Source organism: Drosophila sechellia, chromosome 2L, assembly GCF_004382195.2.
Source record: "Drosophila sechellia strain sech25 chromosome 2L, ASM438219v1, whole genome shotgun sequence".
Classification (NCBI taxonomy): Eukaryota; Metazoa; Arthropoda; class Insecta; order Diptera; family Drosophilidae; genus Drosophila; species Drosophila sechellia.
Window position 1 is genome coordinate 4,879,484 of NC_045949.1, and position 12,299 is coordinate 4,891,782.

Here is a 12,299-nt window from a genome sequence, read left to right on the forward strand (position 1 = left end):
GAAACGCCGTTCATTTAGTACAATTTGGGTATATTAGGCAGTGTGGTATATTTTGGTATTACAAGCGCGGTCTTATTGATTCCAACACGTGCGGTTCAATTTTGTTAAATTATTTAATAAAAAACACCGGGGCAAATGGCAACCAAAACTAGGAAGGAGCCGCTTCTGTACATGGAGGAGTATCGGGTGAAGCAGGATCCGCAGGACTATGGACTGGCGGACGATGTTTTTTCCATTCAGGCGTTCAAGGAAAAGCTCCACATCAAAATCGTCAGGTAAATCTTAATTGAAATTAAGATTTTTGAGTCGATTAACAACTGCTGTTCACTTCTAGAAACGACGAGGACGGCCTGGAGTTCGATCTGATTGGCGTGTATCCCGCCATTGCAAATGCCTTCCGTCGCCTGATGCTCAGCGATGTGCCCAGCATGGCCATCGAAAAGGTGTACATTTACAACAACACCTCGATCATCCAGGACGAGGTACTGGCCCATCGAATGGGTCTACTTCCGCTGCGGGCTGATCCCCGGCTATTCGCATACCGTACCGAGGAGAGTACTGAGGCGGGGACCGAGCAGGATACGCTTGAATTTGAGTTGAAGGTGAAGTGCTCGCGACGACGGGATGCTGGAAAGGATCAGTCCAACTTCGATGACATTTACAAAAACCACAAAGTGTACTCGGGTCATCTGAAGTGGCTGCCGAAAGGAAAGCAGGCGCAGATTTACAGCGAGAGTGCTGTGAACTGTATTCACGATGACATACTGATTGCCCAATTGCGACCGGGTCACGAGTTGGATCTGCGCCTAGTGGCGGTTAAGGGACTTGGACGGGATCACGCGAAGTTCTCGCCGGTGGCCACGGCCACCTACCGACTGCTGCCCCTGATTAAGCTGAACCGCGAGGTGACCGGAAAGGATGCGTACCTATTACAGAACTGTTTCTCACCAGGAGTAATTGGCATCGACGAGAATGAAACTGCCTATGTAAAGGATGCGCGCTACGACACGTGCAGCCGAAATGTGTATCGCTATCCCCAGCTAAACGACGCTGTGACCTTGGCCCGTATCCGAGATCACTACATTTTCTCCGTGGAATCAGTCGGCGCACTGAAGCCCGATGTCATCTTCCTGGAGGCGGTCAAGGTATTGAAGAGAAAGTGTCGGGCGCTTATTGACGAAATTGAGGCAGAATAGTTATTTATTTAGTTGTTAAAGAAATTATATTATGTACATAAGACAGCTTGATATAAATTGTAAGCCTACGAAGATCGTGCTTGGTCTTTCTTGCGCTTAAGCACCTTTAAGCGAAATTCCGTGAGGACCACCTGCAGACGCTCTTGGCACATTAGCGCGTCCTCCAGGTCCATGTTGTTCAGCTGCAGGGCCAAGCTCTTGCCAAACAAGTCAAACTCGCTAATAATGGTGTCTTCCGTCATCGCATCGACTTGAAATTCGTTATTAATCTCCGGATCTTCCGGCTTGAGCTGCATCATCTCTTCCTCGTAGACCACCTCTTGGTCCTGGAGATCTGTTTCATGCTGTTGTGCTTCGAGGAACTCGTTCTCAACCACAAATTCCTGCTCCTGATAGGGCTGATCGGTTCTGAGTAAATCATCCAGGATTGAGTCGTTCGAGGCAATTTCGTCCTCCTCCTCCTCCTCCTCCTCCATGCTCTCCACCTTCATCTCGTTCTTGATCTTTTGCAGCATTTTGCTTCTTGGCTTTTGCCGTGGATAGGGCTTTGATTTGGCTTTGGACTTTGCTTTGGATGAAATTATGGATGCCTCCAAGTCCGGGTCATGCTCATCTTTGTCAAGTTCACCCTTGACCATGTTCTGTAGGTATAAATGCAAGGGAGTTGTTAGTTTTATGTAAATTAGCAATGAGTTAAGAATTTTTTTTGGAGCGATAAGTTGTGCATCGCATAGCAAATAAATCCATCGATAGACTGGTTAACCATTATTGCAGAGGAAGTAGGCAATGGAATAATTAACGAAAAATATAGCAAAAACTCACACAAAAATCGTGTGTGAAATTTAGTTTGGATCGCAAAATACTTGAATCAATAATGGACACGGGTCATTCCAATTGCTTATGCACAAACCCAATCCCACCTTGGCAAGAATGTTGTGGTACTTGGAACTTTCCTGGTGTTTCCGCGTTACGAGGTGCTGCTTGATGGACGCCAGTCTGGCGAGGACATTGATGTCGCAGATCTTGCAGTGCGCCGAGTAACCATCGTTACTAGATGCGAGCCAGCTGGAGAGCTCTGGATATTTCTCCCACTCTGTGCGATAGCGTTGGTGGTACAGTCGCTTCACCTTCTTGTCCTCATCAGTCTTGTAACCCTTCAACATTGTGATCGCTTTCGGACGAAGGCGGTTGTCTGATTGGTTGAAAAGTGTTCTTTGAAAGATGAGCGCCAAAAGAACAGTCTTTAATAGCTGATGGTGGTAAATATTTTGGTATATTCCAAAAATTTGCGACGCGAAAAAAATCTGAAAGTCGATGCGGTGTGACTGTAATCTAATACGTTATAATACCAGCTATCAAATTCAGGGTTGCGACGTCGAAATTGCTGCGCAACGGTCACACTGAGCTGGTTTGTTTATATAATTATTGCCTCCGAGCTTATACTTAAGACTTTTATGGTCGTGTTATGAGTACATTTTGAATATATTTTACTTGTACATAGTTTAAACTAATTTAGCTTGAGATTTTAAATAAAATATTTTTTCATGGTTTGGGTCTCAGGTAAAGTTTAAACGGTCAAAATACGGCCACACTGCACTTATCGATGGGATGACAAAATAGAGAAAAAACTTTAACATAGTAAATAAAAAAGTTTTGCCGAATTCAGGACAACTTTCGCCTGCACTGTGGGTGCTCAGCCAACATGGTCATTCCAAAGGAGATCCTAAGCGACTACAAGGAGCTGTACGAGAAGGCCAACCGTCTTGTGGAGGAGGAGAGCCGCAATGATCCGCCCACAGATCCATTCCGCTCCCATTATAAAGCGCGCGATGTGCTGAATGACTTGAAGAAGCAGCTGGACGACCAACTGGTCTCTGTGCAGGCCAGCGAGGAGGACGGTGGTCAGGACGATCGCTGCTACCACTCTCTGTTGGCCTTCGTTTGCCGGGATCTCGGCAGGATCTACATATACACGGAGGAGCAGGCAGAGGGCGAAAAGATGCTCAATCGTTGCCTGGAACTAGTCACGCCGTTCAAGGAGTGCCGTGAGGGCATCATTCCTTTCATTGGGGCAATCAACGAGCTTAGCATTGTTCTAGCCTCCAAGGAAGAGTACAATAAAGGACTGGAAATTCTCCTGGAGGCAGAAAAGATCTACGAGGAGTTTAAGGACAGTGGTCTGAAGGCCCTGGCCATTCAGGATGTGTTCAATCCTCCGGAGGATGGACAAGAATCTCCCGAAGCAGGTCCCAAGGAGCTGGAATCCCTTTACACGCTCGTCTCCTTTTACATGGCGCAAATGTACGGGCATTTGGGTGAGCCGGAAAAGTCGGCCAAGTGCTGCCATCGCACCCTCCATCGGCAGCTGGAGTCGAAAACATACGATCCCATTGATTTCGCACTGAACACGGCCACCTTGTCACAGTTCTATATTGGAGAGAAACGCTTCGAGGAGGCCCGTCATCACCTGGCCGCTGCTACGCTCATCATGGCCGAATACGAGGTACACATGCTGGAACCGGAGATGAGCGAGAAGCAGCGCCAGGACGTGTCAGAGACCTTCAAACACCGCTACGCGGATATTGCACGCTGTTGGGCCAAATATGGATTGTATTTAATGAACACATCCAAGCTTCGTCTGATGCGGGACGAAGATGACGAGGATGCCAAGAACCTGGGGATGGTGCTGCGCAATTTGCGACTGGTCGAGGCGGAACAGTCCCGGTTTCCTGGCCTTGACCTCACCGCGTGTGAAAATCGTATTAGCTGTGAATACTGCCTGACCTTCGACGATGCCAAGTTGGTGTTCCATTTCGTGAACGAGTGGCTGGACATAGCTAAGGACTATTACAAGGCCGAAAACGAAGCTACAGAGTATTCGAAGATAATGCAGGATTACGCCGAGGCGTATGAGCACATTGCCTTCTTCGAGGAGAATCCAGAAAACCAGGCCAAGATGCAAAAGCGTCGCGCCAAGTATCTGGAAGATCTCTTGGATCTGCTTGACCCCATCTTCTATATGAAGATCTGCCGAGAATGCTGGTATGGAGCCGGCACAGCCCATGCTGCCGTGATGGATGTCCGTCTCGACATCATTCGAGCCACTAGCACTCCAGCGCCGGAGGACATCAAGAAGGTCAATCAGAGCTGTATGAAGGCCATCAAGCACTTTGAGAGCTACGTCAAATCGTATCTGGTCAAACCGCCCAGCGAGGAGTGGCGACCCAACATGGACGTGGAGGAGCAGCGGCACATGCTCTACGCCCACTTCCACATCGGTCGCATCTACTATAAGCTGATAAGTGGCCATCCACTCCAGCAGCTGGAGCACCTAACTAGTTGCCACACCTACTACAAGAGATTCGATGCTGGTTGTCAGCTGCACAAGGAGGCGGCCGAGACGCTGCAGGGCGAGATCGGTGTTGTGCGCGAAATGCTCCAGCTGCTGCCGCTCAAGATAAACACCATTAAGTCCAGATTGAACAAGGCTGGCCTAACCGCGTGAGAATTTCCGCACATGAGAATTTCCAAAAAATAAATAGCATTTGCTAAAAGCTTTATACGTAGTCCAAATAAATCGCGTATGTTCCAAAGATATTTATTTGTTAATACATTAGTAACATACTATAAAAATTATAAAATTATTTAGCCGCAATTAAAAAAAAAATGTAAGCCCAAAATTATGGAAATTTTGTTTTTTATCTCCGAAATACTTTTCAAAAGTCGGCAACCCTGTCTGATAGCCATTCACATACGAACAGCTGTTTTTCTCAAACAGGAAGAGGAAGAGCGCCGTACGAAATTGTTGGCCTGGCCAAAATCAGGGAAAATATAGTTTGATAGCCAAGTTTAGACTGCCACTATAGTTTTAATAGTTAATAATAACCGTAAACTGCAAGTTGGTTCCTTAGAAAATGGCACACGCCACACCACAGGTACGTGATTGCCCCAAAAATAAAGAGGAAACTGGTAGCGCGCCGCGTTTCTGTGACGCAATAGCTGCGTTAACTTTCGTAAACCCCATGGAATAACAAAGCGTTTACACCTTCTGCAGGGCGTAAAGCTATTAAACGGATGGAAGCGTCCGGGTCGCTTTGACAAGGGTCTGGGAGCCCAGCTGCCCGAGGCGTACAGGAAGTTCTGGCGCGAGTGGAAGCTGACGACCCCGGCTGCGGTCCATTATATTCCCAAGGAGCAGCAGTGGGAACGAGATGAGGTGACGCACGCCATCAAGCCGGTGCAGAACATCCCGCTGCCATTGATCGACACGCCGGAATCGCACCGTGGCATCTGGGGTGGTGAGGCCGTGATCAAGGGCTTTCAGAAACGCCAGCAGACAAAGCGTCGCGTGCCGCACTTTTGGGTGCCAAATCTTAGGCGTTCGGTGGTCCACAGTCATGTGCTGGACTCCTACATGTCCGTGGTGGTGACGGAACGCACGCTGGAGCAGATCCACGAATGTCATGGCTTTGATCACTACCTCCTAAAGAATCGTGCCTGCGATCTTCGCTCCGCTTTGGCTCTGAAACTCAAGCGAGAGGTGCTCCAGGCCCTGCAGAACGGTGTTCCAGCCCTCGCCGATGAGCCCGAACGCCAACAGGAAGTGCTCAGGGAATATCGCCGCTATCTTGATCCCTATACGCCCGAGGAAATCGATTGGTACGGCCATACCTATTTGGAGGCCATACGCAAGCTGCAAAAGCAGCTGCGCGAGGCGGAAAAGGTGGTGCCGCATAAGTTGGAGTTCCGCGGAAAGCTTATCGAGCAGCTGCGCCAGGCGGGGATCAGCGAAGCGGGAAAGCTGGAGAAGTCGGATGCACAAGCAGCAGGATCGTCAGCCGAGCACAAGGATTCGGACATCGAAGCGCTTACAAAGCTGTAGGTCACAAATACCTCTGTAATGCATTTCCTAACCAATTCTTTATTCCAGGGAATCCTCGACCTCTTCCAGTTGGCTGTCTAAGATCAATCCTTTCGGCAAGAAAGAAACCTAGAACAGCTGTCCGCGTTTGTTTTTGCTTAATGTGTTTAGCCTCGAACGAATAAACATAACTTCGGAAACATTTCGTTACAATTTGAAGGTATTAAAACGTTGTTACTCGAACGTCTTTATTCAAAATATTCGTTACATCTGGTACTGTATAAAAACAAGTAGAATCACACAGAGAACATGAACGTACGCGGCAAAGTAGAAAAAGGAATGATTGCAAATCCCCACGAGAATACAGAAATACATTGACAAATCAACTACGCTGATCACTTTACGCTTAGACTATGGTTAGTGTATAGCTCCGCAAGCGGGCAGAGAGCTTTGTGCCGTAAAAGATCCCAGTCCGAGCTGGAAGCCAGGTAGGCCCTAAGCGATTGGGTTTTTCCTCATTAATTCGATGTCAGCCTTCATCATGTCGCTAACCAATTCGACGAAGCTAACTTTAGGCGTCCAGTTTAGCTCTCGATTGGCTTTGGACGCGTCGCCTTGCAGCAGATCGACCTCCGTCGGCCGGAAATACTTTGGATTTATGCGGACGCGCACAATACCCGTGCCGCTCTCCACTCCTACCTCGTCCACACCCTTGCCCTTCCACGTTATCTCCCGATCAATATGCTTGAACGCGGCTTCCACGAATTCGCGCACACTGTGCGTTTCGCCTGTAGCTATGACGTAGTCGGAAGGCGACTCCCGTTGCAGCATCATCCACATGGCCTCCACGTAGTCGCTGGCATGTCCCCAGTCGCGCTTCGAGTCGAGATTGCCCAGTTCAAAGTACTCCATTTGCTTGTGATAAATCTTGGCCACGCTACGGGTAATTTTTCTGGTCACAAAGTTTTCGCCACGTCGTGGACTCTCGTGGTTGAAGAGGATTCCATTACAGGCGTACATGTTATAGGCTTCCCGGTAGTTGATGACGATCCAAAAGCCGTACATCTTAGCGCAGGCTGAAGTAAGGTGGGATTAAGTATTACTTTTAGCATTCATTATCGAAGCTGCCTTACCATATGGCGACCTGGGATAGAAGGGCGTCCGTTCGTTCTGGGGAGTCTCCACCACTTTACCATACAACTCCGAAGTAGAGGCTTGGTAGAACCTCACGTTCTTCTCCATGCCACAAGTGCGGATGGCGTCCAGAATACGCAACGTGCCTACGGCGTCCACCTCGGCCGTGTACTCACTGAGATCGAAGGAGACCTTGACATGGGATTGTGCTGCCAAATTGTAGATCTCCGTGGGCTTCACCATATTGATGATCTTCACCAGGCTGCTGCTGTCCGTCATGTCGCCATAGTGGAGCTTCATCCGCCCACCTTTGTGCGCCTTTGGATCGGCATATAGATGCTCAATGCGGGTGGTGTTAAAGGTGCTGGCCCGCCGAATAATGCCGTGCACCTCGTAGTCCTTCTTGAGCAGGAACTCTGCCAAGTAGGAGCCATCCTGGGCGAGAGGGAACAAATAAGAATCGAGCACTTTGAACACGTAAGCACGGAATTGAGGAGATGTCCCTGAAACAGCCGTGACTAATCCACCAATTACACACCTGGCCCGTTATGCCTGTTATCAGCGCCACTTTATCACGGGAATCGCCTTCGGCGCCGGCTTCCGTTCCATTTTGGTCCTTGCTGCCGTTGCGACTGCATTCAGGACGTGGCTTCTTCGTTTCCGGGGCCCCATCGGAAGTCGACATTGCAATTAGCCGGGTATTTATCATGTACTGACGCTAGTTTAAATTTTCACGCCGACGCAGCCCGGATAATAAACAAATTTTTGTCTTCAGCACACAGGTAGAGGTGAATAAATAATCGATTGGTTATCGATACTTCGTAGTCGAAAAACTTGTACCGGACAGTGGGGCAATCTATTAAGCACAACCTAAATTATTTTCAATTAGCAAATATTTAATATTATTATAGAAAAAAATATTATGTATGAATTGTTATTTTTAATAAGAATTCACCGCAAATTTAAAATTAAAACCAAATCTGTTTTAATAACTTTTTTATTTACGCTACTGCACAATGAAGCACTTTTATTTCGATTTTGTCCCACGTGTGGCAGTGTTGAGTAGCACGAAAACCCACGTAGCGATTTTTAGCGCATACCTTTCAGCGAAAGCCGGACGAAAATAACATAACGTTGGCACAACCACCTATCTTATCATTCCTCCTCCACTCCCAAGCCGATTCGCCACAGGGCATCAATATCTTCTTCGACGGAACCCGCATTACGTGTGCGTAAACGGCGGCTTTCAATTTCATTCTTGGAGCGACCGGCCGGCCAGCTTGATAACACCGGTGAATAGTGAAACCAGCGCCACTAACTAATTAAGTACGACCACGACCTCCGAGATAAACAGAAGTCAATTGTTCGCAGCACAAAAATGACGGATCTTATCAGGCAGGGTGCTCTGTTCCTTATGAGCGAGAAGTGCTATGATAACTACTTCCTGGAGCACAACTTTCTAGACGGTGAGTGGCCGCTATTCAAATGGGTCTGCACCTATTAACTATTAATTTACATTCCTCGCAGTTCCCTGCTTCAAGGCTTTGCTGAGCAAGGGGCTGGGATTAGCCATTATTGCCGGTTCCGTGCTGGTCAAAGTACCACAAGTGCTGAAGATCCTTAACAGCAAGTCTGGCGAGGGCATCAACATTGTGGGCGTGGTGTTGGACCTGCTGGCCATCTCCTTCCACCTGTCGTACAACTTTATGCATGGCTATCCGTTTAGTGCCTGGGGCGACAGTACCTTCCTGGCCATCCAAACTGTCACGATCGCTGTCCTGGTCTTGTTCTTCAACGGGCGCAAGGCGCAGTCAGGACTCTTTCTAGTGGGATATGTCGTGCTGATGTATGTTCTCAATTCGGGACTAACGCCCATGTCGGTGCTGTTCACCATCCAGAGCTGCAACATTCCCATCCTACTGGTGGGCAAGCTGTCTCAGGCGTACACCAACTACCAGGCTGGATCCACTGGTCAGTTGTCAGCCGCCACTGTGATCATGATGTTTGCAGGATCGGTGGCCCGCATCTTCACCTCCATCCAGGAGACTGGTGACTTTATGATCATCCTCACCTTCATTGCCTCTACCTTTGCCAATTCGGTTATTCTGGGCCAGCTGATCTACTACTGGAACAAACCCGCTGGCGTCAAGGTGAAGGCTTCAAAGTCCAAGAAGCCGAAGACCAAGAAGGATGACTAAGCAGTGCGGAGAGGAGTAACAAAAGTAGGAACAGATATACATAGAGAGATTTGAACTCGAAACATAAGTTGCAACAACTTCTCGACAATGTAGAACAAATATGCGATGTTTAAATAAATTGAGTCCTAGTTTATTAACTTGTCCTGTTTCTCGAAGTGCTGTCGCAGTAGAGCTAAAGCGCGGTAGCGATGGGAAATGGTGTTCTTCTCGGATTTGGGCAGTTCGGCGTAGGTCTTATCGTAGCCACTGGGCTGGAACACCGGATCCCTGCGGCAATGATAGAGAATTTAATAAGCAAGAGCCATTTTATCAAACTTCTTACGCAAGTGACTCACCATCCAAAGTCCCGGGGGCCGCGAGGTTCGACGATAACGCCCTCGGTGATGCCCTTAAAGATTAGTGGCTCGGCATCCACACCGTCGCAGTAGCCAAAGGTGCAAATAGCCTGAGCGCTTTTGTTCTCCCAACCATGGAGCAGACGGTGTAGCCCCTCCGGCTGCAGCTTCTCCAGGAACCACTTGATGTACGGACCCGGCAAGCCCTCCAGCGCATTGAAGCACAGACTGGTGTCCTCCACCAGCACAGGTCCATTCACCTGACGCGCTGCCTCCTTGCACTTCTTGATGGCAATCTCGTCGATGTCCCCTGGCATAAAACATAGTTTAAGTACTACATCATTTAGATGATGGCTGTTATTCACCTTGCAATTCCGGAAGATCAATCTTCTTGGACACAATGGTGCGCGGGAAGCTGGGACCCAGGATGGCAACCAACTCTTCCAGCTTCTTGGCGTTGCCGGTGACAAAGGTAATTGGTTTCGACATGACAAAACAGATCCAATTGTCGCCCTCAAATTAAACAATTGGCCGCAGTATTCAACGCGATTTGCTAGACTAAAGCATGCGACCAAATCAGCTGTTTTCTGTTTAGCTTGGGCGCGAAATAAAAGACAGGGTTGTTATCACTCAAAAATGTTCAAAAAGCTTAAATTTAAAATATGTAGTCAAAACAAATAAAATAAGTTGGTAAACTAATATTAAGTACAAGCTTGTATTATTTTATCTGCCGCTCCCTTAACACAGAGAAGAAACACATGTGGTGTCTAAAAGCCTTGACGATAGCATTTCTAGTTGATTTATTCAACATAACTTATTTTTAGGACACAAATGTAATTCAAATGGAAAGTTTTTTTTTTTTGGGACGACAATGTTTTTCTTGGGATGACAAAATCTGCAAATAAATATAACATGCACATGAAAACTTCTACTGATCGTCCGCGTTTGTGAGATGCAGATTGGCCGACGGATGCAGGCCAAGTTCCTTCAGGGAGCTATCGTTATGCTCCGCCTCCAGGAATTTTCGCGGGAAGGCGCAAATGAGCTTGTAGCCGTCCTGATGGATGTGCTTGTGCGTCTGGCTGATGTACAGCCGCAAAGTTTGCAGTTTGGTGTCCGAGGGCCATCGCAGCTGGACCATCTCATCTGTTCCGGCGGCGTTGAGCAGGCGCAGCTTCAGGGCAGTCAATTCAGTCTTGGCCTCGCCCAAGTGATTCTCGAAAGAGGCGGCGGCCACACCCTTGAGCTCCTCGTCATCGAACTCCTCCAGGCTCTCATTATCGCTGGCTCCATCAGGACTATCGGTTTTGTGGTTGTCTTCGCCATCGCCACCACCGTTCTCGTTTATGGAATTCTTGATGGCCAACTCCAGCTGTTCCTCTTCGGTTAACTCCAGAACCTTGGCACGTTTCTTGGGCATTTCCTTCGAACTGGCTGACGAGGAGCACGAGGCCTCCGGATCGGGCACCTCGTCATCATCGATGTACGTGGCCGAACGCTTCGATGTGCCTGGTGCATCCTCCTGAATGAAGTCACGGTGCTCCTTCAAGAACTGCCTCAGATCAGGAAGGACATTCTCCAGCTTCTGCTCTGCGCTGCGCCACACTTCCTCGCCAGTACGGGGATCGATCACGCATATGTAAGGCAGGGTGGCGCAGTGGTAGAAGGCCACAAAGCGGCGTCCTTCCGAGGTGTCGTTGTCCACCTGCCAGAAGGTGAACTGGCGACGTATCAGTTTCTTAAGCTCCTTGTCTGACCAGACATCGCGGTTCAAAGTCTGCGACTGAAAGTTTTCGTCCTGCACGTTGACCAGCAACCAGCGCTGACGCTTGGTGGCAAACTCCCTGGCAGCGGTCAGTGATCCGGAGTAGAGTATGTCCGTGGGCGGGCGGAATAGGTCTCCGAGGCGGGATGTGCTGGTTGCCGTGTCCGTTGTGGACCGTCTATTAAGTGCCATGGCCTGACCGGCCACCACCATCTGGGCGGCCCGTCCGCGACGGATTCGATTGGTATCGGCATAGACGCCAGTGGCCTGTAGCTGCTCCTCCATTAGAGCGCCCTCGCGGGCAAAGTCGCGAAGGGGATGTACCTTGACGCGCTGCGTCACACGCGACAGCCGGCTACTGCTCCCCGACGCAAAAAAGTTGTCGTCCTCGGGCAGGATCAATTGCTCACGGACCGGGGCAATTGGCGCCCTTACCTCATCCTCGTCGTCCAAGACGGGTAGCGATTCAGCTGCAGCAGCGGCACTGGATCCCGATGCCGTCGATGTGGAGGCTCCCTGTTCGAAAAACAGAGCCACTGCGGCAGACACATCGTTCGCACAGGCAGACAAGTAATATTTGGCCTCGTCCATGGAGCAAGCGGTCACCTCGCGGACCTGCTCCACCAGCCCATCCGGCGCCTCGCTACTGGACATGGCTTTGCTCTGGAGGATGACTGAGTTTCTTGCTTGTTAAATGGGGAGTTCCGGAAAATGCGAGCAAACGACCGAACAGTGCTATTTTCCAGGGACAGATAAATGCGTCCGCACAGCTGTGGGAAAAATTGTTAGCAGCCTGTGTTGGGTAACGTC

General features: G+C 49.1%; 8 protein-coding genes across 9 annotated transcripts; 4 read left to right on the top strand and 4 right to left on the bottom strand.

The window, feature by feature from the left end:
• Positions 1-58: 58 nt before the first annotated feature.
• LOC6613412 (DNA-directed RNA polymerases I and III subunit RPAC1) lies at positions 59-1,268 on the top strand. The gene is made up of 2 exons (XM_032715433.1): positions 59-275; positions 335-1,268. The coding sequence occupies exons 1-2, from the start codon at positions 136-138 to the stop codon at positions 1,194-1,196; spliced, it is 1,002 nt and encodes a 333-aa protein (XP_032571324.1). The 5' UTR covers positions 59-135; the 3' UTR covers positions 1,197-1,268.
• LOC6613413 lies at positions 1,170-2,531 on the bottom strand. Of its 2 annotated transcripts, none has more exons than XM_002037851.2 (2): positions 2,117-2,531; positions 1,170-1,837 (listed from the first exon to the last, which is right to left on the bottom strand). In XM_002037851.2, exons 1-2 carry the CDS (start codon positions 2,357-2,359, stop codon positions 1,262-1,264), a joined length of 819 nt encoding a protein of 272 aa, XP_002037887.1. In that variant the 5' UTR covers positions 2,360-2,531; the 3' UTR covers positions 1,170-1,261. The 2 variants fall into 2 exon arrangements, with proteins under 2 accessions (XP_002037887.1, XP_032571431.1); XM_032715540.1 differs by having other exon boundaries at positions 2,150-2,452.
• Positions 2,532-2,781: 250 nt separating this feature from the next.
• LOC6613414 (KIF-binding protein) lies at positions 2,782-4,793 on the top strand. The gene has a single exon (XM_002037852.2). It carries the CDS (start codon positions 2,899-2,901, stop codon positions 4,699-4,701), a length of 1,803 nt encoding a protein of 600 aa, XP_002037888.1. The 5' UTR covers positions 2,782-2,898; the 3' UTR covers positions 4,702-4,793.
• Positions 4,794-4,960: 167 nt separating this feature from the next.
• LOC6613415 (39S ribosomal protein L28, mitochondrial) lies at positions 4,961-6,315 on the top strand. Its single transcript, XM_002037853.2, has 3 exons — positions 4,961-5,131; positions 5,251-6,074; positions 6,127-6,315. The coding sequence occupies exons 1-3, from the start codon at positions 5,111-5,113 to the stop codon at positions 6,188-6,190; spliced, it is 909 nt and encodes a 302-aa protein (XP_002037889.1). The 5' UTR covers positions 4,961-5,110; the 3' UTR covers positions 6,191-6,315.
• On the bottom strand, positions 6,271-7,980 carry LOC6613416 (GDP-mannose 4,6 dehydratase). Its single transcript, XM_002037854.2, has 3 exons — positions 7,730-7,980; positions 7,191-7,626; positions 6,271-7,133 (listed from the first exon to the last, which is right to left on the bottom strand). Exons 1-3 carry the CDS (start codon positions 7,898-7,900, stop codon positions 6,553-6,555), a joined length of 1,188 nt encoding a protein of 395 aa, XP_002037890.2. The 5' UTR covers positions 7,901-7,980; the 3' UTR covers positions 6,271-6,552.
• A 294-nt stretch (positions 7,981-8,274) lies between these two features.
• On the top strand, positions 8,275-9,526 carry LOC6613417 (mannose-P-dolichol utilization defect 1 protein homolog). Its single transcript, XM_002037855.2, has 2 exons — positions 8,275-8,657; positions 8,719-9,526. The coding sequence occupies exons 1-2, from the start codon at positions 8,570-8,572 to the stop codon at positions 9,387-9,389; spliced, it is 759 nt and encodes a 252-aa protein (XP_002037891.1). The 5' UTR covers positions 8,275-8,569; the 3' UTR covers positions 9,390-9,526.
• Positions 9,496-10,297, bottom strand: LOC6613418 (inosine triphosphate pyrophosphatase). Its single transcript, XM_002037856.2, has 3 exons — positions 10,090-10,297; positions 9,725-10,034; positions 9,496-9,656 (listed from the first exon to the last, which is right to left on the bottom strand). The coding sequence occupies exons 1-3, from the start codon at positions 10,211-10,213 to the stop codon at positions 9,515-9,517; spliced, it is 576 nt and encodes a 191-aa protein (XP_002037892.1). The 5' UTR covers positions 10,214-10,297; the 3' UTR covers positions 9,496-9,514.
• A 193-nt stretch (positions 10,298-10,490) lies between these two features.
• LOC6613419 (UBX domain-containing protein 7) lies at positions 10,491-12,274 on the bottom strand. Its single transcript, XM_002037857.2, has one exon. It carries the CDS (start codon positions 12,141-12,143, stop codon positions 10,653-10,655), a length of 1,491 nt encoding a protein of 496 aa, XP_002037893.1. The 5' UTR covers positions 12,144-12,274; the 3' UTR covers positions 10,491-10,652.
• Positions 12,275-12,299: the final 25 nt, after the last annotated feature.